Source organism: Anabas testudineus, chromosome 18, assembly GCF_900324465.2.
Source record: "Anabas testudineus chromosome 18, fAnaTes1.2, whole genome shotgun sequence".
NCBI lineage: Eukaryota > Metazoa > Chordata > Actinopteri > Anabantiformes > Anabantidae > Anabas > Anabas testudineus.
Window position 1 is genome coordinate 30,645,494 of NC_046627.1, and position 26,956 is coordinate 30,672,449.

The 26,956-nt window shown below is 38.5% G+C and overlaps 2 protein-coding genes and 1 non-coding gene across 4 annotated transcripts; all 3 read right to left on the reverse strand.

Moving 5' to 3' along the window:
* Window positions 1-3,370: 3,370 nt before the first annotated feature.
* eif4a1a (eukaryotic translation initiation factor 4A1A) lies at window positions 3,371-10,229 on the reverse strand. Of its 2 annotated transcripts, XM_026353165.1 has the most exons (11): window positions 10,116-10,229; window positions 8,733-8,775; window positions 8,458-8,590; window positions 8,021-8,160; window positions 7,549-7,717; window positions 6,569-6,678; window positions 6,181-6,324; window positions 5,888-6,025; window positions 5,639-5,728; window positions 5,090-5,169; window positions 3,371-4,764 (listed from the first exon to the last, which is right to left on the reverse strand). In XM_026353165.1, the coding sequence occupies exons 1-11, from the start codon at window positions 10,136-10,138 to the stop codon at window positions 4,620-4,622; spliced, it is 1,215 nt and encodes a 404-aa protein (XP_026208950.1). In that variant the 5' UTR covers window positions 10,139-10,229; the 3' UTR covers window positions 3,371-4,619. The 2 variants fall into 2 exon arrangements, with proteins under 2 accessions (XP_026208950.1, XP_026208949.1); XM_026353164.1 differs by lacking the exon at window positions 10,116-10,229 and having other exon boundaries at window positions 8,733-8,822.
* Window positions 7,028-7,165, reverse strand: LOC113157940. Its single transcript, XR_003298540.1, has one exon. It is a non-coding gene; the product is annotated as a small nucleolar RNA SNORD10 (small nucleolar RNA).
* A 1,536-nt stretch (window positions 10,230-11,765) lies between the features above and the next one.
* Window positions 11,766-25,977, reverse strand: senp3b (SUMO specific peptidase 3b). The gene is made up of 12 exons (XM_026353258.1): window positions 25,648-25,977; window positions 24,086-24,211; window positions 21,449-22,129; window positions 20,907-21,020; window positions 20,652-20,763; window positions 19,139-19,286; window positions 18,614-18,661; window positions 17,665-17,742; window positions 17,324-17,461; window positions 15,623-15,706; window positions 14,255-14,305; window positions 11,766-13,269 (listed from the first exon to the last, which is right to left on the reverse strand). The coding sequence occupies exons 2-12, from the start codon at window positions 24,171-24,173 to the stop codon at window positions 13,159-13,161; spliced, it is 1,653 nt and encodes a 550-aa protein (XP_026209043.1). The 5' UTR covers window positions 24,174-24,211; window positions 25,648-25,977; the 3' UTR covers window positions 11,766-13,158.
* Window positions 25,978-26,956: the final 979 nt, after the last annotated feature.

The following is a 26,956-nucleotide window of genomic DNA, read 5'->3' on the forward strand; positions in this document are numbered from 1 at the left end:
CTGCATGTCGCTCATATCCTGCTCTCCTCGAGCTATTTAAAAAAGGCTGTTTCCACTGTTAATGAAGATTCACTTAGTGTTGTATGGAATTATGCTTCTTCACTTTTAGAGCTGCTGCTTAACACCATACGGCGTCAAGTTGTTGAGGGAAGATTCTTCAAGAGCTTAACATCAGCTAAAATCCTGTCTTTGCTGACTGCTGAAGTTTGGCAGCAGGAGCAGCTGAGCACACTCGTCCACAGCCATCAGAGATGTGGGCTCTGGTCAAAGACACAATACACCTGTTTTTATTCCCAGGGCATTCTTGTTCATTCTCTGCTAACTCCTTGATTACTATTGGTAACTGTGGCATTACTTATTGAAAACTTAGCCAGAATTAGATTTCACAGAAACTTGTTTCTGCTCTGTGTTGTCAGGGATCTTCCTTCCATGACATCCACTCCTGTTCCAACATTTGGGAGTCACTTTCAACTTAGCTAACATTATTGCAAAAGATTTTTTTATTGATCAGTCAGCCCTTTAAATTAATAAAACTAATCATTGGACAGGACTAAGGTTTGTTGATGATGGACCTCTATATTTCTGATATTCCCTTAAAAACAGTTGTTTCTAGCCATGACAGTTATTTAAACCATTATCCTTGTATACACCTTCGGATCAGTTTGATGTTCTGAACAGTGGTGTGAATACAAAAACCTTGATACCATAAACAAGTTTCAGATGCATATAATTCTAATTAAATATATTTTAGTTTGAAGTTCTCTCTTTGCATAGGTCCCAGTTACACCAGATGGCATAAACCTGCACAGATCACCAGTCCATCACAGAGCTGACACAACCAGAGACAATCTTTCACATGTACAGGTAAGTTAGAGTCACCTGTTAACATACACGTCTTCACTGATACGACTGTGTAAAGAAATCGCAGAACCTATTGGAAACCAAAACAAGCACAAGCACAGAAGAACCATGCACACCCAGAGGTTTCTATGTACAGCTACACTCTGATCTGTCAGCTTCACTACAGCAGTTTAGTCCCTGCCCCGCGGCATCACAGTGATGTCATGAGTGCTGCTCTTTTATTCTCCCCACCAAGCTTCCTCTGCAACAGGTATGAGCTGTGAAAAAAACATTGTGAACAGTGATAGAACTACTGATGCTGCTGTGAATCAGGAGCTAGAACAGCCGTCCACCAACTGGGGGGTCAGTGGTTCCATTCTGCAACATACTGACCCCTAACTTGCCCTACAACAGGTTAACCCTGTATGAATTTATAATTGTCTCCTGAATTCAGGTTAAAGGTTTTACCAGATTAAAATAGTTCCTGACTTTTCCCCTTCATGTTACAGTATATAATAGGAGGCTTCCAGACTGTGATCATTCTATAAAGCTGGAGCAGTGTAGAAAGAACAATGTCTCCCTCTAGTGAAGCTAAGAGTTTTTCACTGAAACCCTCAAAGCATATTTATCAAGCCAGTCAGCAAATGACACAAAACTGATCCAAATTCTTAAATAGTATATGACATAGTTTAAAATAGGCTAGGCTTTCCTTGCCATGTTGATTTCTATGTAATGTCATCTTTTTATTTGTAGCCTGTCTCTGTTTCACCTGACTCCTGGTCCTGAATTCTGGATCGCCATCTTTTTCTCTAAATCTTTAATTGAAACCCTCTTGGATTTATCCACTCAACGTCCCCTCTGTTTTGGTTCTCTTCCTCAGTTAAACTATACTTTGCTACATCAATGTCATCATCATCAGTTGTTCATCTAGATACTGACAGGTGAAAAATTAAAGGAAAACGCTGGACCCCTACAGTGAGGGGGATGAGGATCTCATCCCAGTTGCACACCTACGGGAAATTTTGGACCATTGTGTTAGGGCTCTCCAGCACTAAATGAAGAATTGTCTTTTTGAAAAGACTCAGAGAATCAATAATGCTGAGAGCACCAAAGCTCTTGTGTGACCACCATATGCTGTGAATATGCTTCTAAAAGATATTATTTGGCATTTAGATGATCTTGTACACAATAATTATTCTTGTACACTGTATTATTTTGTCAAAGTTCATTTTAAAGCTTTGATCCAGAAAGTGAAATCATTTGTCACATCCAACTATAGAAGTAAAACCTGACGTGCAGCATATTATTTAGGAAATAATTAGTGGAAGGACTGACAGCTCTCACAGTATTATTATCTTCTCTCTTTCTACCATTTCTTGGTTGACATTGTGATTTGCAGTGAGAGTAGAGAGCAGGTAGAGGAACAGCTGGAGAGGTGGAGGTTTGCTCCGGAAAGAAGAGGCATGAAGGTCAGTCGTAGTAAGACAGAATACATGTGTCTGAACGAGAGGGATCAAGGTAGAAGCGTTAGGTTACAGGGGGCTGAGGTGAAGAAGGTGCAGGAGTTTAAGTACTTGGGGTCAACAGTTCAGTGTGATGGGGAGTGTGGAAAAGAGGTGAAGAGGCGAGTGCAGGCAGGTTGGAGCAGGTGGAGGAAAGTGTCAGGAGTGTTGTGTGACAGAAGAGTGTCAGCAAGACTCAAAGGAAAAGTTTACAAGACAGTAGTGAGACCAGCTCTGCTCTATGGGTTAGAGACAGTAGCAGTGAAAAAGAGATAACTTTGTAGTAGTTAAACTGAACTGCATTCATGTACTGACCAGGGGTCAGACAGCCATGTATTATAGATACATTTAGTGAATGCCATTTTGTCATGTCTTAACAGAAAATACAGATTTTCAAAATAAGTCTGCATTTACTAACCCAAGGTACTGTCAATCTCTGAGTGAGTGTATTTATGTTATGAAGTAATTTATAATAATATGAGCTCCTATTAATGACTTTGCAAAATAAAAGTCTCATTTAACAGTAAGAATCCTGTTTTCAGAATAAAAGCCCTTCCCCCCCCCCCCCCCCTATGCTTTTGGCTTCACCTTTGTCCATCAGTTTTATTTTTGTCAACTTCTTATGGTTAACTTTTAATCTTTGTGAACTTTTCGGTCTGACTTTCCTTTTGTCAACATTTCCTCAATTTTTGAACTTGCGATAACATCCGTCAGCAACTTCTTAGTAGCAACTTCAGCAACAGATCAGCTCTCCCACGTAATTTCTTTCTCTAGTCTAGAATGTTTTTTTTTTTTTTTAATTTGCATACGTCCTGCGCTTCTCTTCTTAATGAGCATGACACCATCACATGGTATAGACAATTTATTGCAGGGACAAACTTAAAAAAAACAAAAAAAAAAAAAAAAAGAAAGAAACCGCCTAGCAACAGACCCGCGTCCATCAGTGCACACATCAGGATTCTGATCTCGCCTTTTCACGTACGAGTTGGCTGGTTGAACTTTGTGCTATTCAACAATACAGACCTCAGTTTAAACTGTTAAAGGAGAAAACTTTATTTTTTTTTAAGACCATTAAAATAAATACTATACAGAATCCAATGTAGAAAACTTGTTACACTGTTTCTGTCTCGCAAAGGTTAACAATTCCATAAACTCATTTTAAAAAATAGCAGACCATTACCCCCAAAAACATGACGACTCTCCTAACCCAGAAACCACACCTCCATGACAGGGATTTTAATGTGAAGACATAGGAGGGGTTATAATCTCTAAACGTCACCTTTAGTTTGGTCCTTTAACATCAGTCTCCTACCCTCATCCAATGTTTTGGCGAGGTAGGTTACAAAACAAAATAACTACCTTATGGAGAGGGGAGGAGGGAAAAAAAAAAATTCCAATATTTAATTTTAAAATAAAACCTAGTTCTAGGTTACCATGTGAAACAAAAATCCAACCAGCTCATCAAAGGCAACATCACAACTCACCTTTGTAGCCACCAGTCAGCCCTCAAATGAAGCCTACTGCTCCGATGACTGTACAGGTCGAGCAGTATATACATACACACTTTAAAAAAAGAAAAGAAAAATAGCGCAATACAAGGATCAAAATGGTAAACAACTGATTCATGATGGAGTTTACTATACAGGTCTTTTTATTGAATATACCCTGTGTGCTCTGGACCCCCAAAACCTGTTCTTACATGATCAGGATGTCTTGTTAAAGGCTGCTGTAAATTACAGTGAAACTTGTCAATACTGATTTGGTCCGATGCAGCACTTCACTTTCATTAGCTCACTGTTGTGCAGAGTCCAAACTGAGTCTATTGACTCCATAACTAGCAGTGATGCTCTGCAGGTACAAGTCACAGCTGCATTTCACATAAGTGCCAATCACTGCTATTAGCATTAGCATGTTAACAAATGAGCCAGAATCATTTGCCGTTTACACTAAGCAACTTAATGCACTTTTGGAAATGCAGTTATGTTTGCACTTATGACCCAGTTACAAACTCATTCTGCAACACAACCAAGAAAATGTTCAAATTGACACTTCAATTTAGATGTCGATATGGAGTTGGATTATGGTGAGTAGAGGAAACAGGTCGGTTATTCATCCTTCTAAAATGGCTGAGACTATTTTCAAGGTCAGGAGTAATGGCAGCATTCCTCCTTCCCTTACAATGTAGAGATAAAGTCATGGTTCAGACCGTATAAGAAACAAGGTTTGACTTCTAAAATAAGCAGGGTAGGGGGATGGACGAAGGTGGTGTGAATTCTTCTAGATAAGATCAGCCACATTCATGGGCATCTCCTCAACGGTGGTGTTGTAGAACGTCTCAATGTCCCTCAGGGTTCGCTTGTCATCCTCTGTCACCATGTTAATGGCAACTCCCTTTCTACCAAAACGACCGCCTCGACCAATCCTGACAAGCACAAAAAAAAAAAAAAAAAAGCTGAAGTAACACAGAACCTCTGACAGATATACAGGCATTGAGTATTCATATCAGACAACACTGCCATTACATTTGCAAAGCAAGGCTTGATGATGCTGTAGCATTCAGTGAAATTGGAACACCGACTACATTAGATGGAAATAACCAACTGTAGCAAAAGAAAAATATCTGAGATAAGGGAATGCATGTTTGGCTTAAAAAAAAAAAAAAAAAAAGCCACACAAAGGTTGCATTGTCTGGTCTAGCTGTGTTCAGTCATAATATCAATATCTCTTGTCTGCAATTGTGCATTTACCTGTGGATGTAGTTTTCCCTGTTGGTTGGCAGGTCGTAGTTGATGACCAGGGACACCTGCTGGACATCAATACCTCTGGCCTAGGGAGGAACAAAGTCTATTATTACACAGCACTTACTGCATCCTGCTGAATAAACTTTAGGAGAAAAAAAAAAAAAACAAAAAACAAAAAACAACTGATTATAGTATACAGACATTGTCTTAAGCCATCACTCTACAGTTTGTCTATAAAATTGGGTGTGTTGGATTGAAAGATTGACAAAGATCCATGTGAACTTTAGTTGACTGGGTGTAATCTGCCAATTAGTTGTGAGTCAAGTATTATAAAACCAGCCACAGTGGAGGGCAGATACATTTCTCTACCAAGGAACATTCAGTCCTTCACCAACACTGCAGCTGGGAGGAGAGGGATCCTTGGGATGAACACCAACACAATTTGTTTTAATAAATTAAAGCTGGCATGGACTGGTGGATGAGAACCCAATCCAGAAAGCCACAAAGGGGGTTGTGAACATTGTTGCCGCTTTCCTGCACACTTCACATACATACCAGGAGGTCAGTGGTAATAAGGACTCGACTGGATCCAGATCTGAACTCTCTCATGATCAGGTCTCTCTCTTTCTGGTCCATGTCACCATGCTGAAAGGCAATGAAGGACACATGTCAGTGTCAAGTAAAGAAAAATGTAGACATGCTACATTACTGAAATATACCCAGTTTACAATATGACACCAAGAGTCTCAGCTTTGGTTATTTGTAAGCAAATTAAGCACAACAGATGTAAATCCAGTCCCTTACCAATGCAGAGACAGTGAAGTCTCTGGCATGCATCTTCTCAGTGAGCCAGTCCACTTTCCTCCTTGTGTTGATGAAAATGACAGCTTGTGTGATGGTCAGGGTTTCATACAGGTCACAGAGTGTGTCCAGCTTCCACTCCTGAGGACCACCAGGTCAGATACAGTTGTCAACATTTGGGTACTTTACAGTTCAGCAGTTCATAGGGTCTCCTTAGTTAAAGTCTTACAGTAAGAAATTTATCATCTTCAATCTCTTAAAACATCCAGTCTACTGCATCAAGAGGAGTTTCTTACCTCTTTCTCCACATTGATGTAGAACTGGCGAATACCCTCAAGGGTCAGCTCCTCTTTCTTTACTAGGATCCGGACAGGTTCACGCATGAACTTCTTCGTAACATCCAAAACATCGGCTGGCATGGTAGCTGAGAGCAGGACAACCTTAAAAAGGCAAGAGAGATAGTTCAAACCAAGATTTAACTTCTCATTAAAATAAAATTACACTCTCTGCTCTCTCTAAAGAATATAATTGACTTAACTTAAATATTCACACATGTAACATGACATTAAAAGCTGGAAGCTCCCATGCATGTAAACTTACACTGGCTATCTGTGCTGATCTCTGCAAGATGCAAGAACAAGCTCAACCGTTAGTTTGAGGAAATTCTAGCAGTTGAGCCCTCACCTGTATGCTGGTTGACAGTTTCTGGAAGATCTCGTAGATCTGGTCCTTGAACCCTCGACTAAGCATCTCGTCAGCCTCATCCAGCACAAACATTTTTATGTATTTAGAAGCTGCAAAAATAAAAACGGAAGGCTCAGTGTTCTCACAGTATTAGTTCTGTCACTAAAAAAAAAAAAAAAAAAAAAAAAAAAAAGAAGCCTCAACTCTAAATGGCCATGTCCATGAGCCAGACACCCCTGTTACATGTCACTCCCTCTTGACCTGATGGCAGCAATGGTAACAGATTAAAGAAACCTCTCAAATTCAGCCTTGTGCAGACCATGCACAGCACTCGTTAAAAAATAATTAAATTCTTAGGCCAACCTCAAAAAGGTACATTGTGCTCTTCTAATGTATTCTGTGCAGTGAATTGATATAGTACAAAATTGCTCATGACTGCAGTTAGGTATGATGGGTGCTGTATTCAGAAGTAGTAATGTATGATCATGCCTCTGGGCCACTGTTGTCTGCAGACTCAAGTTAGCAGAACGCCAACCAGAGCAAGATACATCAGGGGTTTACAGAGTCAGCTGACACGCATGGATTTCATCATTACACAGCACTGTTGGTAGGTTCCACATCTCCTGATATTAGCAATGAACAGACCAGTTGAAGCATTCCAAAATATAGGCCAATAGGCTGATAACATTTCAAATATGACATTATCCAAAATGACTTATAAGTCAGGTACAAAGCAAGCAAAATAGTTAAGCCAAGGAGAGAAAAACATTAAAGTGCTATAGAAAGAAATGTTTATTCAGGTGCAAATGCATTTCATTTAAGTGCAGATGCCCCCGCTTTCAGTTAGTATTGAAGCAGTCAGCAGTTGTCTGGATAAAATCACTGAATATATAAATTTATTTTAGTTTCAACTATATATTAAAAACATATTTAAAAAAAAAAATGCATTTCACTAAATGCATAATTTACAGAATACTTACAGAGGTTTTTGCGACTTAACATGTCAAAGACACGGCCAGGGGTTCCCACCACAATGTGAGGGGCTTCAGCCTGCAGCTTCTGGACTTCACTGCGAATGTTGGTTCCTCCAATACAGGCATAGCAACTGGCTCCCATGTAGTCACCCAGTGCCAGCACCACCTTCTGGATCTAAAAAGTTAAAAATCACAGTACTTGTTGGTTATGCTTTAGATTTTTAGCCATGTTCCCTAAACAAAAAAAAAAGGCTCTTAACCACCAGAGGGGTTTGCTTAACATGTCCTCAACTGGCAGACTGTAGAGATGAATATATTTACAAGCCACTTGTTCATAAACTTTCATTATACACCGTATAAAGTGTTTTGTGACGAACCAGAATTATGAACCTGAATTTCCACAGACAAGACTTCAACACAAAATTACAATGCTGGTTCTCTACACAATTTTTTTTTTTTTTACATTTTAAGATTATACCTGCTGAGCCAGCTCCCTGGTAGGGGCCAGGACAAGAGCCTGAGTGCCCTTCAGTTCCACATCAATCTGCTGCAGAATGGAAATGGCAAAGGTGGCAGTCTTCCCAGTACCAGACTGGGCCTGAGCAATCACATCATAACCTAAAAAAAAAAAAAAAGGAAGACTAATCAGCAAGATGTTGATTTAATTGTCTGTTACAGAGATGTTCAGTGCAGTTTCAATACTGATTAACAAGCAAATGCTAGAAGACAAGTCATGTTCAAGTCACTATGGCAACACTGCCTTTAGAAGCCATACTGTAGACTAAAACTAATATACTACATACAGTTGAAAGTGGCAATTCCAGTTGAACCACAAGCACGACTCCTTGAAATGCACAAGTTGACACGTTTGCATCACATACAGCAAATTCTCTAGTAAAGTTACACCCTACTTACCCTTGATACAAGGGAGAATGGCTCTCTGTTGGATAGCAGAAGGCTTCTCAAAACCATAGGCATAAATTCCCCTGAGCAGAGCCTCACGTAGATTCATCTCATCAAAACTGTCCACAATTTGGTTCCAGTTGCTCTGCAGGGGCAAGACAAATATGCAAGAATTTAGACACAATCTAAGGATTTGTATACAACTATACTTTTGAATTCACCATCACATATTGTTCATAACTCGGATGCATTTTACAGTGGTTTAACTGATTTATGTTACCACTCACCTCAATGATCCCATCTGGCTCCATGCCCTCTGGGCCATTGTCTCTGAAAAGAACCCCACATAAATCACTGGTCATTCACTACAAGATTATTTACACCATCACAACAAAAAAGAACATTTCATTAAGTGAAAACACATTTCATAAAGCTACTAGAACAGCAGCAGCAACAGCATCCTATGAGCGGTTGTGTTGCAATATGTGATCCCAAATGATTAAACCACAGGCATAATTTATAATAGTCTGCATCTCCACGCTTCACATAATCATGTTCATAAATTCAGTTTCTTGCCATGACCCCGGCTTCATCGGGTTCCCTGTCATATGCCACTTCTACAAATACACTAAAAAAAAACCCCACCATACTGCCCTCATGCTAGTAGCAACCCCCCTTTCGGTAGTCCGCCATTTTTACTACATACATTCAAGATGGTCGTTTCTTCGGCTAGTGGTTGCGAATACCCGATAGCTAATGTGGCCACAACTAGCCACATCGATGCCAGTAAACCAGATTTTAAGATTGTGCTTCTATTAGACAAGGCACTGTCATTTTCATTAACTTCTTCCTAGAGTCTGTCAAGTTAGGTGTTTCATTAAACCTTATCTGGGTGTACCCGAAACCCGCTATAGCCACTGCAAATGTTAGAGGCCTAGCATTTCTTTGTGGCCTTTCACTGCCAAGTCAGCAAGAATCCATTAAGGCAAACATTCACCTAAACCTATAAAACCAAGGTACTTGTTAAGCAAATGCAGGATGTATTCAGCAACAGTCCAGGGAGAATCTAACAGCACTTAGGTTAGCTAGCGGCCTATGCTACCGGCATCTTCGAAGCCGCCGGTTAACACTACTACGACCATGTGCGCCTTTCGTACCAAGAACAAAAGAATGTAAAAATTACATCGCCAACGTCGAAAGCCTCAACACACTGTGCGATAACGCAACTCCGCAGCTCTAACATACCGTGATATTTAACATTGGACGAATGATGAGAAAAGTCTGTCGAGTAAAAACTGTTGAGGCCTACACAGGCGTATTCACGTGCTACCCGAGGAACCGGTTGCCGTTTCATTTTGTTAACGTTACATTTACGACCGAGACGAGGCCTATAATTCCTACCATCTAAACTAAGTATTGACTAAATTTTGAGCTTGAAATGTATTGACGCCAACTCCAGTTAGTTATTAGGCAATATCGGCGAATTAAAATGTGACGGTATGTGGCAGCTATATACAGGCCTTAGCGTTGATGTTCGTCGAGCATATAAACACTTCATTCGGGGTCTACATCACGAGAACGCATCAATACTAAAAACTAAATGCCAGCGTAAGAAATTACCTCGCATTCTGAAACAAAGTATGTGCATTAGACCATAAAATGTTCCTTACCTATTATCATATTCAGCAGACATTATTCCAAAGACAGAAACTGTGGCTGAAATGTCTTATATACTTTGACGACACACAAAGACGCATTCTCATTGCTACTGATGAACGTCATTTAACTGTCTCCCGCCCATAGAAACATTGTGATTGGCCAACTTGTACGTCATATTCAAAGAAGGCGGGCTGGAGCGGCTATAGTTTCCACGATTTACCGTTTGCACGGTAGGAGGGCGGGGTTTACGCTTTCTAAGACAACTGTGTGAGCTGTAACCAAGCTCGCATCACTCGGGCCAGACTGGGTCAAACTGTTTCGGCCACACATTTTTTGTTCAGATATTTATCAACGCAGGCAAAACGCTAATTTCTAGGGTTGAACTTTCCCCTGAGCCATATTTTCCTTGTAAACGTTCGTATTGAAGCACATCAGGAAATGGAAAATTACAGCTTATCTCGTGCCCAGTGATGTAATCTGTGCAACATGAAACTGTGAATGAATCATTCTGTGGTCATCTGTAGTGGTTTAACTCAAGTTTCATGAAAGTCGAAATCCATTAAATTGAATTTCATATCTGGTGGTAAATAGGCCTAGGAAAGGTGCAACTTTCTACTCTGCTTATTGCATATATTTTTATATAAACGGATGGTTGTTTTTAGAGTCTGCCCAAAACAGAAATGGAAATAATATGCTCAAACTTTGTCTTACTTACGTTGCTTGGCTAATTACTAAGCAATAAAAATTTCAAACCTGTTTCCACAGCTTGCACAAATATCAGCAGATATAGACCTGCAGTTTGGACCTAATGCCACCTGGGAAAACAAACAATGCAGATGGTATTATGATACATTGCAGACAGATAATAGCTCCAATTAGTTAAGTCTGGACTGGTTGTGCTGAGCTTCAGGCCCTGATGATAGTACATCATATCCCTTAAGGCCTTCAGTAGTTAACAATACTAAAGCCTGTTAGAGAGTACAGAGACAGCTGTTACCTGGATGCTCTAGTTCTATAAGTACATAGCTGTGTTTGAAAGCAAGACTGGTACCAGGCAGGCTTGGGTTTATAGTGATTGGTATGGTGAGTACATAGTATCTAATGATTGGATGATGATAAAGTGAAGCCTGTTGCATATCATCAAACCTCTTTCTTTTATTGCATTCATAATTTTTCTATAATATCAAACTATCAAAGGCAAAATAAATATTTAAAATGTGAAACAGAACTTAAGCAGTGGTGGTGGATACATGCAGTTGTAATACAATAAACATATTCCATTACAAGTAACTACTTCATTTAAATTATTAATACGTTTATTTTAAGTATTCAATATAAACAACTCAATGCACAAAAAGATCCTAGACTAACCTAACACTCAACTCATTTTACATTTAAGATAAGAAAAAATTTATTAGAGATCTATAGTCATTTAGTTCAGCCGGACACTTGACTTTAGGTATTGAAATAATACAATATATTTTCCACAGAGCTTTATGCAGAGATAATGTGTAATGTAGAATATTAGGTGGAGCTCAATGTCCTTTTTTTTTCTTTTTCAAACTTTCTTTTGACATCCATCCATTTTCTTAACCGACATGTAGATTGTGACAGCATACCCTGAGGTTGCCTTTTCTGCACTGTTAATAATATGCACAAGCTTGTTTGCCACATATTTTTATTTTAGCAACCATAATGCATTGTAGAAGATATATAAAACTGTCAATTTACTTGCATCAACTCCTGTTTGGAAAAAAACAAAAACAAAACAAAAACACACAACTATCAACAAATGTGTCTTTCATTATAAAAAGAAGTGGAGCATACTGTAACTCCATTGTGGACATTCTGGATGTGTTATGTAGCTGTTGTGGTCCTCAACAAAATGTCTCTCAAACCGTAAAAAAATACTAACCAGAGGATCATATTTTGTACCTACTCCAAAACGAAAACACAAATTAGTAGTCCTCCTTTTAACACAGTTTGTTTAAAGCAATAAAGCATATCAACACATTTACTGACAGAGATAAAACACAGAAAAAGGTAAATGCAATGTAAAGCGACCTTTTCTTTAGGCCATGTGTTATGACTTGTGGTGGTGGTGGTGGGGGGGGGGGGGGGGGTGCTCCGCAGCCATAGGTCCATTCTCCTACATGAAGATGTTCTATGTGTATAACTGAAGAGTGTTGGAGGCAGAGAGATCAATACGTGGTATGTTCCACTAATGTGTAAATTCAGATTTTCCTTCTGAAAAAAATGGTGTGGTTCTCTTGTGCGTTTTCTGATGGCATCGTGGCAATTATCAACTATGCATTCCTGTTTCAGCATCAATTTAAATCCATCTAAACATCTGGTAACAGAGAGTTTAACATATACACAGGAAATGTCACGTTGTACTACAGTGACATCACGTGCTGACTAGATTGTTTCATCAACATCTGTTGGGTGTCTTTTTCCAAAGATGTTGAAGTTCCATACTTTTGACATTTGGAACAGAACACAACATACATATGGGCTGGATGAATGGAAGGCATGAGAATCCACTGGAGCTATTTAACCACAAGCTTACACAGACTGGTTCAAATCATTTCACTGTCCACGCATGCCACAACTGCACTTACTGTTTGGGCATCTTAGGTGTAAGTAGAAGTTAGGTTGAACTTGTTGTCCAAACTTAAGATATCTTCATGATCTTGTTCATGTTCCCATTTGACTAAAAATACAAGTGTACTGCAAGAGAATGGAAGATTAGCACATTCTGAAAATGGAAGCTAGTCTTGGCCTCTGTCAACCACAAAGACTAAGACGTAGAAAATAAATCAGAGTTTATAAATTGTGGAAAGAGGGAAGCAAAGAGAGACCAAAAGTGAAACAATGACATCACCTACAGAGGTAACTTCTCTGGATGTTGGCAGAGAAAAATAAAGGTTTTGAAAAGTTTCTCTTTTTCCAGCCAATCATTTACTCCTCTTGTCCTCTTCTTGTTATATCATAGTCCCTAGACTAGAGGGGTGGGAGCAGGTGGAGATGGTAGACTGGGATGGGGGTGCCTGGTCACAGGATTAGTTTGCAGTGACACAGTTCTTTGTACATTTGCCTCCTCAGTCGCGGCATGTCCTGCTGGCCAAAGCTGAATGGCTGCCCTAGTGCCAGACACTTGCAGTACTGCAGGGGAAGAAAAAAAAAGGAGAGGAGAGAGAGAAGCAACCAGTTTACACCACCAACATATACTACACACAAATAACATGGAGGTTATTTTGTTTGGACCCAAAAATGTCAGAGACACTGTATCTAATCACATTCTTACCCTATATTACTTAGCATTTGCCTCAAGCAACCCTGTGAGGAATATCAGAGCCATCTTCGACCAGGATGTCTCCTTTACTACATACATAAAAGAAATATCTAGAACTGCCGATTTCCACCTGAGGAATATTGCTAAAAGTAGGAGCATCCTGTCTCAAAGTGATGCTGAAAAACTAGTCCATGCATTTGTTGTTTGCTCTCCATTGGCTCCCTGTTAAAACCAGATTAGAATTTTAAATTATTCTCCTCACATATAAAGCACCTAATAATATAGCTCCATCGTATCTTAAAGACCTCACGGTTCCATATTTTCCCAGCAGCTCCAGAGTGCTGGCCCTACCGACCTGTTTAATGTTTTTGCTGCTTCTTCTTCTTGTTTTTTTGTTGCCTGCTGTTCTTATCTTTCTCCTCTTTTCACTCACTAACCGATTGAGGCAGATGGCTGCCCACCCTGAGCCTGGCTGTGCTGGACGTTTATTCCTCTAAAGGGAGTTTTTCCTTTCCACTGTTGCCTAGTGCTTGCTAAAATGGGAATGTTGGGTTTTCTAATAATTCTGTATACAATTATACTTTGTAAGGTCTTAAACCTTACACAGTAAAGTGCTTTGAGATTGCTTCTGTTGTGATTTGGCGCTATACCAATAAAATTTTAATGAATTGTTCCAACAGCACAGAGCAACCACCTCCATAGATGCTGAAGTTACAGCAAAGCAGCTTTTTTTTAGCCACTTGCACTAGTACACTGGCTAATAGCAATATGAAAGAAAGCGCTAGTGTAGATTTTAAGGTTAAAATGACAATTCACCTGCACATGTGGGCAGTTACTTAGAGTTGATATACTGACCTGTAGCACAAAAGCCCCACAGTCACTGTCATTGTTTTGACGACCAACATTCTGCAACATAAAACCCACAATATGTTAGCAACAAGCTGTACAATTTTTAAAATGCATGGCAAAGAAAAAGTAATATGTGTATCACGCAGCAGCAACAACAAGTTTCCCTACAGTGACCATTGAAAAAAAAGAAAAAATATTTCTGCATAAATACAAACAGCCATGATCTGTCACTCTGATGTCAATGAACATCAGCTGGAATTAGGTAGAAAACGGGAAAAATGTTTTTGTAATCGAGGTAGTGGGTTAGAAAAAAACAATTTGCCCAGGTAGATTTTTCGCAGAGACCCCAGATTACTGTATGTACAGTGCATATAAAAAGTATTTACCTTGGATGTTTCATACTTTTGACATTCTCCAATAAAGCTTTGACTGGTGAAAAACCCAGGCAACAGTTGTTGTATGTACAGTCTCTCCTATCTCAGTTGCTGAAGCTTGTAACTCCCTTAGAGTAGTCATCAGTGTGTTAGTGACCTCTCTCACTAGTCGCCTTCTTGCACAGTCACTCAGTTTGTGTGTGGTCTGTTCCAGGCAGATTTAGACATGTGCCATATTCTTAAAATTACTTGATGATGGATTTAACTGAACTCCGAGGTATGTTCAGTGCCTTTTTTTGTATCCCTCCCCTGACTTATGCTTTTCAATGACCTGTTCTCTGTGTTGCAGGGAGTGTTCTTTTGTCTTCATGGTCTTAATAGTAACCAGGAATACTGATTAACCAGTGACTGGACCTTCCAGACACTAGTTTCTTTATACAGCACTCAGGTGATCCCTGTTCCACCCATTGTGGGACTACTAGCACCAAATATCTGGACCTGTTGGATTAGATCAGTCATTTAAAAGGCGGTGAATATTAATGCAACCACTGATTTCACCTTACATATTTTTATTTAACTGACATTATTTTGTAGAAACCCGTTTTCACTTTGACATTTTTGAGGTATTTTTCTGACTTTTTTTTTTTTCGCCAAGTTTTATGGACCATGATTGATTTATAATGTCTATAAAAGAATGAAACATCCATGGGGGTGAAACAGAAACCAACACAAAGTGCCCCAGAGACGCCTATTTCTTTACTTCGGACAGTTTGGGCAGTAAAAAGGGCTGCGTCTCTTCTCTCTCACAGTGCTGTCAGTCCACACCCTGACACACGTATCTCTATATGATTTAATTAAGCTTTTTTATCAGTTTAGAAAATTTGTGTTTCTGCAGAAAACCTGAAAATTGCAAATAGTTCAATTAATCTTTGTCTCAGTCTTTAGGTTTTTTTTTTGAAAAATACAGTGTCAGTTCTGTCAGGAAAAAAAGGGATCTTACCATTTTAAAAAAGCCTTTCCATCCTGTCAAAAAGTTCTGTTGGTCTTTTTTGATGGCCTCTGCTTGCAGATACTTAAAAATGTGCTGCAAACAACAGCAAAAGAATAAATAAGGTGAGAGAGCAGGTGAGCTGGGGATGAATTTACAGTGGCAGTTCTTTGCTTTATCAGTCAGGGCATGTCCTAGTGGCAAATGACACTAAAATAACATTAAAATTAGAAAACCCACTATAGAAACAGTAATGACTAAAACACTGGGTAAATAATGGGAATTTCAATCGTTCAATCTGTTAAATACACATAATCTGGAGAGTATGTTTTACACAATGCAATCAGTCTACTACAGGTAATGTGGGGAAAAGTAGTTATTAAGAACCAACAATTCTTAATAATGCAGTGCATACTGCTAATATTGAATTGTGTACTAGAACCAACTAGGCAGGTGTCTCTGCAGGTCACCAATGTTACCCAACTCTAAAAACATCTGATGCTGCAGAAGCAACATCATGCTGTAAAGTCTGTTGTCACATAAAAGGACATAATAGAACTAGTAATGGTCTTTTTACACTTGCAGGTGTATCAATACCTGCCAACAGAACCTGCATCAGTTTTTCTAATGTGTATCAATCTTTCATTACTGACTATAAATCCACACCATGTTTTACAGTGCTCTACTGTGCAGCAGATACAGAGAGCAGGGAGGGGAGTAAGGACATTCAGTAAAATGAATTAACTAAATAACAAAAAATATTTATTATACTGACATAATTACAATAAATGTTTAGTAAGGTACAGTACGATTTCAGCAGGTGTCCTATTAAGGGGTGTTTTCCCTCACCACTGTTGCCTAGTGCTGCTTAAGAGGATTTGTTGGGTTTCTTTTCATTTGTGACCTTATTATGTAAGTTAAGACCCATAAGAGACAGATAAGTGATGAGGTTTTTTACAAATAAAACTTAACTGAACCCAAATTCACATTTATAGCAAGCCTGAAAACTCTTGTTCTATAACTTTTATCTTAGTTTTAGTCATAAATTACATTTCTTGTCCATGTTATGGACCTTATAACAGGCAAAAAAAGATTCATTTTGAATATGCATGCAAGGACACAGATAAAAATAATGCAGTAGCAGGTAAAATAAGAATGAAAATGCAAACAGCAGTAAAAATAACATCTATTATACCACAATTTCATCACTTCTAATTATCATTCCATAAATGAGAGCAAGTGAATATATGGATAGATGATTGGTTATTTTTTGTCACTCACAAAAATAACTAATCATTACCAGTTCATTTGGGGTGGTAGTAGCTCAGTAGGTAGAGCAACAATGTGGAACAAAATACCAGTGCAGGAACTAGCAGGGTTTCTAAGATGACTACCTCATCTACCTGTAGTTACCCATTTACACAATACTGATCACTGTTCTTTAGACCCTTTTAAGTGCAAAAACAGTGAATTGCATTGGAGACAAAAATAAAAAGAATTTACCCACAAACTGTTTTCTAAGAGCCAAATTATCTGGATGAGAATTACCAGGTTTATTTTATACTAATATCAGCAAGTCAATCTGAGTTACTCAAACCTAATTTGAAGAACAGGACCATGTAGGACAGTAGGAGTCAGTCTACAGCCTGGACACAGTCCATCTGTCCATTTAAATAATCCATTAGTTTAAAGCTTGTTGCTGTCCATCTCTACCTTTGGGCAGCGTCTGTTGAGGGTCCGCTGAGAGTCAAAGTAAGTGATGGCTCTGCGTGGAATGTCAACACTGACAAGCGACCAGTGGACCTCCAAGTGGATAGGGATCAACAACAGATCCTTCTGAAAGATGTCAACCTGATAAAAGTACAATGAGAAGACAGGGAAAGGGGACAAATTAGTATAAAAGACCACAACCACACCTCGGGACACCAACGTGTTTGATAAATGTATTCCCGTCTTGCACACCTGGATCAGATGTGTTGGGTAAATCAGAGCAACAAAATTCTGCCTAACCACTTAAATAAAAAATAGGTAAACATATTGTAAGTCCAACTTACATTTTTTGTCCACCGTTTGACTCCTTCATAGCCTTTTGTCCTCAGCTTATCATAAAAAAAGCTGTTAAAAAAGTGAACCTGAGGAAGAGAACAGAGAAAAGAATTACAGCATCGTTTGGAGAAACAAATTATATCGAAAGTCTTTAAAAATGTGTTGTGAGATGCAGAGCAGCAGTTCTGTGTACACTGTGGCAGCAGATCCGGGAGGGAGGAGAGGTGTATGATGGAATATGTGAAAGCCAGACAGCCAAAACAGATCGACGAAGTTTCAAATACAAAATGACAAATAATACATTTGACCAAAAGAGTAGTTCTTATACACACAATGTATAAAAAAAAAAAAAAAAAAAAAAAGATAAACTAATCACGTGTTGATATTATATGCCAACAAAACTATGCAATTATGTCTTCATTACCAACCCTCTTCTGTTTGCTCTGAGGACTTTAGAATGTAGTAATGAGCCGGCAGCAGCAAGGTCTGGGCTCATTTCTCTACTTCACCATTTGTATAATTTGTTCTATGTTTAGCATCTAAACTTTTGCTTCTGTAATTAAATAATAAAAATGCAAAGATACTGAGCTCAAAGCCTTGTTTTCAAGTTCAGCTCAAATCTGTTTAATTATATAGCACCAAATAACAACAAAACTTTTTGCATTTCTATCTGAAATCTGTTACAGAGCTATGAGGTTAGTGCTGTCAAATCCTCTATTTTATATTCAACTTCAGCCAGCCTCTTTGCACTGCTACACTGACATAAACTAAACTAATGTGTGTTTGGACTGTACACCCAAGACCGACCCCTGCAATTAAAGTAGACCCCAAAATGTCTTGGTCTAAGAATCCACTATATGAATAACATGTTTACAGAGGTATAGTACTCAATATAATGAGACAACTGAATGCCATGTGTAAAAGAGCCTATTTAATAGATCAGTATTTTTTCCTTACCTTCTCTGGTACAGAGTCCATGACCAAGTCACCATACATGTTCATTACCTGAATAAAACGCAAGTAGAAGAGGGTCAATACTAAAAGGCAACACTCTATCCTCATCTCACTTTTTATCATTCACGGTGTAGATAAAAAAAATAAAAAATTAGAACAGATCAAAAATGGGAAATCTTGCAATTCTTTTGTAGATTCAATTATTATTTAATCTGTTATACTATGGTAGGAATATACACTGGAAATGTTCATCAGAATACTGCATTAAGTGCTTCAAAAAGGCTAACTAGAATGACTTCTAGATCAATTAAGGGGGAATGCAATAAGAGATCTACCAAGTATATCTAAAATAATTCACAACCTGTCTAACTGAGAATGTACCAGTTTTGTTTTTATTAATATAAATTCTGCGCAAAATCTGTTAAACATCTTAGAGTTTTTTCCTTGTTCACAAAATGACACCAAAGACCAGTTATACAATAGTGTATAGGAGAAAAAAAGTGATGCAAGTAGCTTGTACTGGAGTACCTGGTCGTTAAGCCAGTTCTGTCCATACAGTGTGCCCAGGTCATCCATGGTCAGAACATGACGTTTGTAGTTGACTCTGAATGTTTTAGCCAAGGCTGATCCTGACGAACGCTGGAAGGACTGTATTAGGTGTTGGACCACTGCTTTCCTAATGAAGAACAAATAATTACTATTACAACTAGATTTTTAACAGTGAAATAATATTGGCATGAAGGAAATTTAAGTACTTTGCTAGCAGCAGATGGGTTCAGAAAATATTACATCAAGAACAGTAGTCATGCTTGTTTATTTAGTAGCAACATCCTGATGTCAGTAACAGTGCCTGCTGGATATAATTTACAGACCAGGTATTGACTAAAATAAAGCAAATCACAACCTGATCTTTTCTTTACTAAACTTTAAACTCAACCTGTTGGTGTTGCAGCTGATTTACTTGACAGCTGGGCACTACAGTGAAACTTTCTGCCGCAAAGGAGAGTGTAAAACCGAGTCTGTCGATTTGAAAAATAATTTGGACACACCAACAGGTGACTCAGAGTTCAGGCACTGAGGTTGGTAGCATGCATAGATTTCTAAAGCCATGTGTGAGGCCACTTTTTTTGGGGAAAAAAAAAAAAACATTTGGCTAAAATGATGTGGAAGGTTGTTTAAGCTATCGCAAACATTAATTGTTAAGTAACTCGTTGCTTAAAGTGCTGCTATCTGTACAGATTGTCTGTGAGCTAAGATGCTCCATTCTGTATTAGCGATGTACAGCTGCAAAGTGTTTTCATAGTTACAGGAAATCCAGAACAGTAATATGTTTTTATCACTTTCTCCTGCTTATTATTGTGAGACATATCATATGAATCATATAAGATTATAAAATAGAATAAAATATTGTAAAAAATTGTATAAAATACAATAAAAAGATTAACCAGTAACAACCAGCAGATGAACAGTAAGCCACTGTTACTACACACGATATTTCATTGACACAGTCCCATGGTGAGAAGAACATAAAGACATTTTCAGTTTGTAACATGTAACACGTCATGGCTCAGAACAGTGATACTTTTTAAATTATTGTTTAAAAAAAAAAAAAACTAAAATTACTTTGGATCAAGTGAAATGACTGCACAGTTAAAACAATCACATCCATTTCAATAAAAATACATTAAAAATTAAATATTTTAATTAAAAAAGTTAAATAAAAAGGTGCATATGTAAGGTGAAGTTGATCAGAAACCATTCAGGTGCACCTAAAACGTCTACAAACAAAATCACTACATGTACACATACACGCAGATACAACACCAGTGTCTTCAGTTACGTCAGTATCTCCCATACAGTACTTTGTACATATTTTGGAAGCATTATTTACAGATGTACAACTGTACAGTGATACAAGATGCAGTTTGCCAGCATTTTTTGCTGCATGTGTTGAGGGAGCTCTTTCTCACAACACCAGGTTTCCAGCTTGTTAAAAGCCATGGTTACTTAAGTGTGCATAAATGCACTGACTGTGTCTAACCTGTGTGGCTGTGAGAAACTCTCACTGAAGATATCCTGAAGCTTCTCCCCAACATCATCTACATGGATGGGGATCAAACTGCCATACTGTTGTAGAGACTCTTCAAGAATACCTAGAGATAACAAACAATCCAAAAGACACTACAATTATCAAGTGTCCAATAAGTCAAATACGCATACCACAGCATCCATTCAAGAGGGCTAACTCTGTCATGAACACAATGAGCATGTGATAGCCTTTTTGTCCAATACACACCAGTCACACAACTCATGTGTTCCTCAGTAAGGGCCAGTTCTACTGGTTTGGCCTCCACTTCCCGTCTCCCCCTTTCCTCTTGCTTGTCTGGAGAGAAGCCGTTTATCTGTTTATCTGAGGGGAAAGGAACGAAATGACACGCACACACTTTTGACCACTGAAATTCTTCCATCAAGTCAATATTTTTTTAAATTAGTTGTCAAAACTGTAAAAAGCTGAACGTAAAATGTTGCATTATACTAACCCCTCGGCTAAGATGCAACTTAGTACACTGAAAGTTCAGAAACCTGAGTAAAGCTGAAAAACCTTCAAGATGATGACAAAATGTGTAATGTGCATCATCACTGTGCTCGTTTTGTTTTTGCTTGTGTGCAAAATCCTTGTGTCATTATGGTTAGACATTGTTTTTTTGTCTTTTCATATGATTTATTGATATTGAATGTGGAGTTTCATAATTTGCTATAAAAATATATATCTGTGCCAATTTTTAATATATTCTGTCCATCACAAAGCCTTCTCTTGTAGTAAATGCACATCAGTACCTCTGTCAGACTCTGTGAGCCTTTCGTTGCTGTCTTCTTCTCCATCGGTGTATGATGACTGCTGATATCTTTTTATTCTCCTCTGCTTGCCGTATAGATTGTACCTTTGCCCTCTTCGGCTCCACCGGTGCCCTAGAAAGCACACCCACTGGGCTCGCTGCCGCCAGCTCTTCCAGTGCTCTGTGAGCCGAAATCCAAGGCAACCATGGGATCGCAAACGCTGCCGCCGCCTGAGCCTTCTCAAAGCCTTGTACCTGCTGCGGTGTGACCTGAACAAGTCCCCTGGTACGGCCTGGGACAGATTATCCTCTACAGTGGAATCACCACCTGCTTCTGCCTTCTGTTGTAGTGCACAATATTGGTGTTGTTGTGAAAGAAATTTCTGGGTGGACTGGAGAGGAAAGTCAGAGATCTCCCACCCCATGTTCATCTGATCTCCTTCCACTTCCTCTTCTTCCTCATTGTTATCCCACATTTTGCCTTCAAACCTGCCCTTTTCCTCCCCTTGCAGATTGTTTTCTTCTTCTTCTTCACCTACTGCCTCTATCCCATCCAACCCATCCTCCTCATTTACATACTCGCCTGTCCACACTTTCTCTTTCTGTCCCAGTCTGAGGTGCATAGAACTGGGGACACTGTGGCCCGACACTGGGACTATGAGGTGGTCACCAGGAATCCCACCTAAAAAGCAACATGAGCAGTAATTTCAGATGTGGTCAACTATTGTCATCATAACCCAAACATCTTAAAATCTTAATTTTAATAAAATACCACCAACTTTGTTTTATATGCATTATAAACTAGAGCATGTTTTTAACCCACTGTATTGACGATAAAAGTAGGTATGGTGACTGTATAAATAATGCTAATTAAGAAAAAAACAGACAGGAAGACAACGTAAATGAACATTGGCTTAGTGCCTTACACGTAAACAAACTGGTATTGACCGAAGGATATGCCTGTGTTCAGCTGTAATAGCTACAACAGATCACTATATTTTGTGGTCGATTCTTTTGATTAAAAGGGAGAATGGAAAATGATCTGGCTAAATAAAACATTATCAAACCATAACAAAATAATGTAATAATGTACAAAAACTGAAACTTGAACTAAGGACAGTAAATTTGTCTACATTATTTGCAATTCACTATTTTGTAGTTATCATTCTAATAAGATAACCTGAAGGAACCAATTAATAAATACTACATTTAAAAGTAAAGTTAAAGACTATTTTCATTACCAATATTGAAAGCAATGTGAATGTGGAGTTGAAATCATTAAATCAACATATCACACTAGCAAGCAATCATTATGATGATGAAAGTGATAAAGGTGAATGTGAGTACAGTGTTATGTCTGGTTTGAGCACAGTTCAGATGCTTAGGGGTGAAACTGGTTCTGGGAAGAAAGAAAACTGTTCATGTCTTTGCTTGTTATTGCCCTTGCTGATGTCTCAGTCCTTACCCTGAGGGGACAAAATATCTGGCATGGGATGGGTCAGAGGTCATCTCACATGGTCAACATTATAACTTCAAAAAATATATGAAAGCTGTACACAAATTCAGTTCACTTTCACAAGTGAGTGATCCATTTAGATTACCTGACTCTGGTCTGATGTTGGTGTAATGAATGCCGGTCAGGCCTTAATGCTGTGCTTTCCAAATGTTCATACAGTGCCTATAAGTATTCACCCCCTTTGGATGTTTTATCCTTTTATTGACATTATAAAATCAGTCATGGTCAAGACTTTTTTTTTTTTTTTTAGAAAAATACCTCATTAATGTCAAAGTGAAAACAGGTTTCTACAAAGTAATGTCAATTAAATAAAAATATGTAAGGTGAAATCAGTGTTTGCATTAATATTCACCCCCCTTTAAAATGACTGACCTAATCCAACAGAGGTCCAAATATTTGGTGTTAGTAGTCCCACAATTAGTGAAATAAGTGAAAATGAGGATCACCTGAGTGCAGCGAATGTGTCTCAAGTGATTGCAGTATTAAGAAACTTGTGTCTGGAAGGTCCAGTCCCTGGTTATTCCTGACTACCATTACACCATGAAGACAAAAGATCACTCCCAGCAACTCAGAGAACAGGTCATTGAAAAGCATAAGTCAGGGGATGGATACAAAAAACCTCCAAGGCACTGAACATACCCCGGGGTTACATACCCCACTAACACACTGATGACTACTCTGCTACAAGGATGTGGACAAGTGATTGAGCTAGAAGAGACTGTACATACAACTGTTGCCTGGGTTTTTCACCAGTCAAAGCTTTATGGGAGAGTGGCAAGGACAAAGCCATTGTTGAAGAAAACTCATGTTAAATCACAAACTGAGTTCACCAATAGGCATGTGAAAGACTCCATGGTCCAGTGAAGAGGGTTCTTTGGTCTGATGAGACCAAAATGGTGCTTTTGTCCACCAGACAAACATCCAAGGGGGTGAATACTTCTTATAGGCACTGTAAATTTTTTGTATTAAGGTGGTTTCTATTTCCTTCACCACATGATGTGCTTACTACCAACAAACTACTTGTGTGAAGGTATGTTTGGTCACTCATAACCAGGTTCACCACAATAGCACCATCATAGTATAAAAGATCAATTTGAACATTAACAGAACTAAAATGCCTACCTCCTCCAGTGTTGTCTTGTCCCACAGCGGTCAGACCCAGGTCTCCCTGCCAGCGGTTCTGGGCCAAGCTACCTCCACTGTCTCGCATTATCCACGAACAACCCACGACTTGCGCCAGCTCGTCACCTATCCCAACAAAAAAAAAAAAACCATATGATTAATTTTAGTTCCTATTTAAATGCAGCTTGTTAGTCATCTTGTCTTGTGTGACGCCACTGCTTAGGTCATACCTGTTCCACATTGCTTCACTCTTACTCCGTGCAGGTCACGCTGCCGATTTACAAGCATTAACTGAGCCATATTTCTGTCATCACTAGTGTGTCACAACACTTGTCATTTCAGTAATATAACAAGATATTGTAGATATGATTTGATAAAATATAAAGGTGAAATGAAAATTATACAAATTCAACTGAAATTCTTGTAAAACATTATCTAAACTGCATTATTTTATGATAGTAACGTTTTTGCCTAATCTTACTCTGTGACTCAGTCACAGTGTTAATAATGTAAACTGTATGGTTAACTTCAAAGCTAACTTTAAATTACACAGCAGCTGCCCTGAAATGCTTCAAGCTAAGACAGCAAAGAAAAAGTATGGGGCTGCACAATATGTGCCAATTATTAATTTAAGAGTTTGTTTTAATGTCATATACAAAACAACAACTATGACGTGTCAAAGTTCTTTTGAAGATGCAGCCAGCTCATGGATATCAGGTAACAAGATACCCATCGGTCTAGACAGTGTAGTGGTATATAAAGCACACCATACTCTCAATCATGTCTTCCAAGGACGGAGATGCAATTTGCTAGTAGGTTTTAGTAGGGAATTTATTTCCATTAATCATAGGACAGGCGCTAATACTGACCCATGACAGAACATTAATATATATTAATACACAAATCCATGGTGTTGCGTTGAGGGATTTCTTCTTACTAGCGAACACATGTCCCTATCTTTTCACATGCTGAAAAAGATCTGTAATAACACCGGGATCCTTGTTACCATGTGCGCCTGGTTTGAGTGCAGCAAGCTACTTAGCTTCGTAGCTAGACTGGTAGGATTTAATGTGCCGACACACAGCTAGGACAATAACTGAGCAGCTAGGTGAATTAGCGTTTTTATGTGAATGTCTTGATACGACGTGTGTAGTGTGCAGGAGAGATTCATTAAAAAAAAAAGCTGTGCTGAAAACAATTCTTTCCGATGCAGGAAATAGACCTCGCCAAGGCTAGCCTGTGTACGTTGAGTGCTAGCAGCAGCACCGTTACAGTTTCACCACTTACATTTTAAAAACACATTCCAACTGCAAAATTTGTTTTGTCACTAACTATGGATAACCCATTGTTACGAAGTATCTGAAACAACGTTAACGTGGTTCTACAATTATCTGTTGTTTATGGGTGCTAATATATTAACATAGCTTTAATGTTAGCTGGTTAGCCATGTTGTCGCCAGCTAGCTAAGCATTAGATAGGCAGATGTCAAACTAGCAACAGCAAAATAAAAAAACCGGGTTATGTACCGTTTACATAATTAGGTTCTAGATAAGTATGCTTACCGTTAACTTGCAGATATGTATGAATATGTGTCCAGCTGTTTCCGACTGAAAGTTGGACGGGTTTAATTTTGTAAGGGTATCGAACCAAAACAAATGCTAATTGGTGATAAACCTCATTCAATGAAGCCAGGTGTGGAGCAGCAATATGACACCTCCCTACGAACTTTTATGTCTTTTAGTTTTCGGTTGAGAGGAAAATTCAATACCTAACAGAAATTATGTAATCCTACATAAAACTGACAAGAAGAATTTATTTCAATTCTACTAGGAAACGAAGGACGCGCCGAACCGAAGCGCTGAAGATTTTTCTTTATTATGTCCACTACAATTCCGTCGCGTAGCAATGGCGTCATCCAGAGTACGTCCTGTCATAGCCCAACTCTAGTCAGGTGTGAAACGTTTGACCTCAGCTGTAAATTTCAAACCAAACTTTTCAAGTCACTTAATTTGCATTTTAGTTGCTACCATAGAAAGAGCATGGTATCAGTAAGGTTGGAATTTACTCGTTTGTGTACTCAGATTCACCCCTGTATATTTTTTAATATACAGAAAAAAAACAGCTTCTATATGATGGTTTTTCTTTCACAATGACACAACACTACTGAACTTGAAACTTACTTTCCTGCCAAGAGTAACCAGTAAGAATAGTCTACATTATTGATTTACATATACAAATGTATAAGTAAATCAAATATTTATTTATTAATAAATCAATTAATTTATTTTTTTAATGTTATTAAACCTGAGATGTGGAAAATCTGTTAAAAATCTCTAAGATATCTTCAAGCACATTTGATGTTTTGTTAACTATGTTATTATACCTACATGATCTGTTGCTTTATATTGTTCTGAAGCTGAGGTATACAGTCCCCCTGGGCAAATTCCATAGTGTTGATTTTTCTTTAAATCATACACCTACTGATATCCATATAATGTAAATCAGTGCTTCTCTAAACTTCTCATGACCCCCCCGCCCTGTTTATCTTTTACCTACTCTTGCCCTACACATGGCATGATTACTACATCGGATGTGTTCAGTCAATAAGAAGTTGAAATAAGTTCTATATACATTTATATGTTCCTTCAGGTTATCCATGTAAGTAAAGTGGTTGCAGCACACAGCTGTGACCAGTGATGGGTGTGTTGTGTTGTAGTAAAGAAGGTGACACTGGGTTGTTTTATTTTCTTCTTTTCTCCAAGGTAAGATAAGAAAACACTGCTGCTCTCTGCACCTGCACTTTTTTGAGTTGACCTGTTAAAATACTGAAAAAAATGCAGGTAGGTTTTTCTGTCCATGATGTCGTTGACA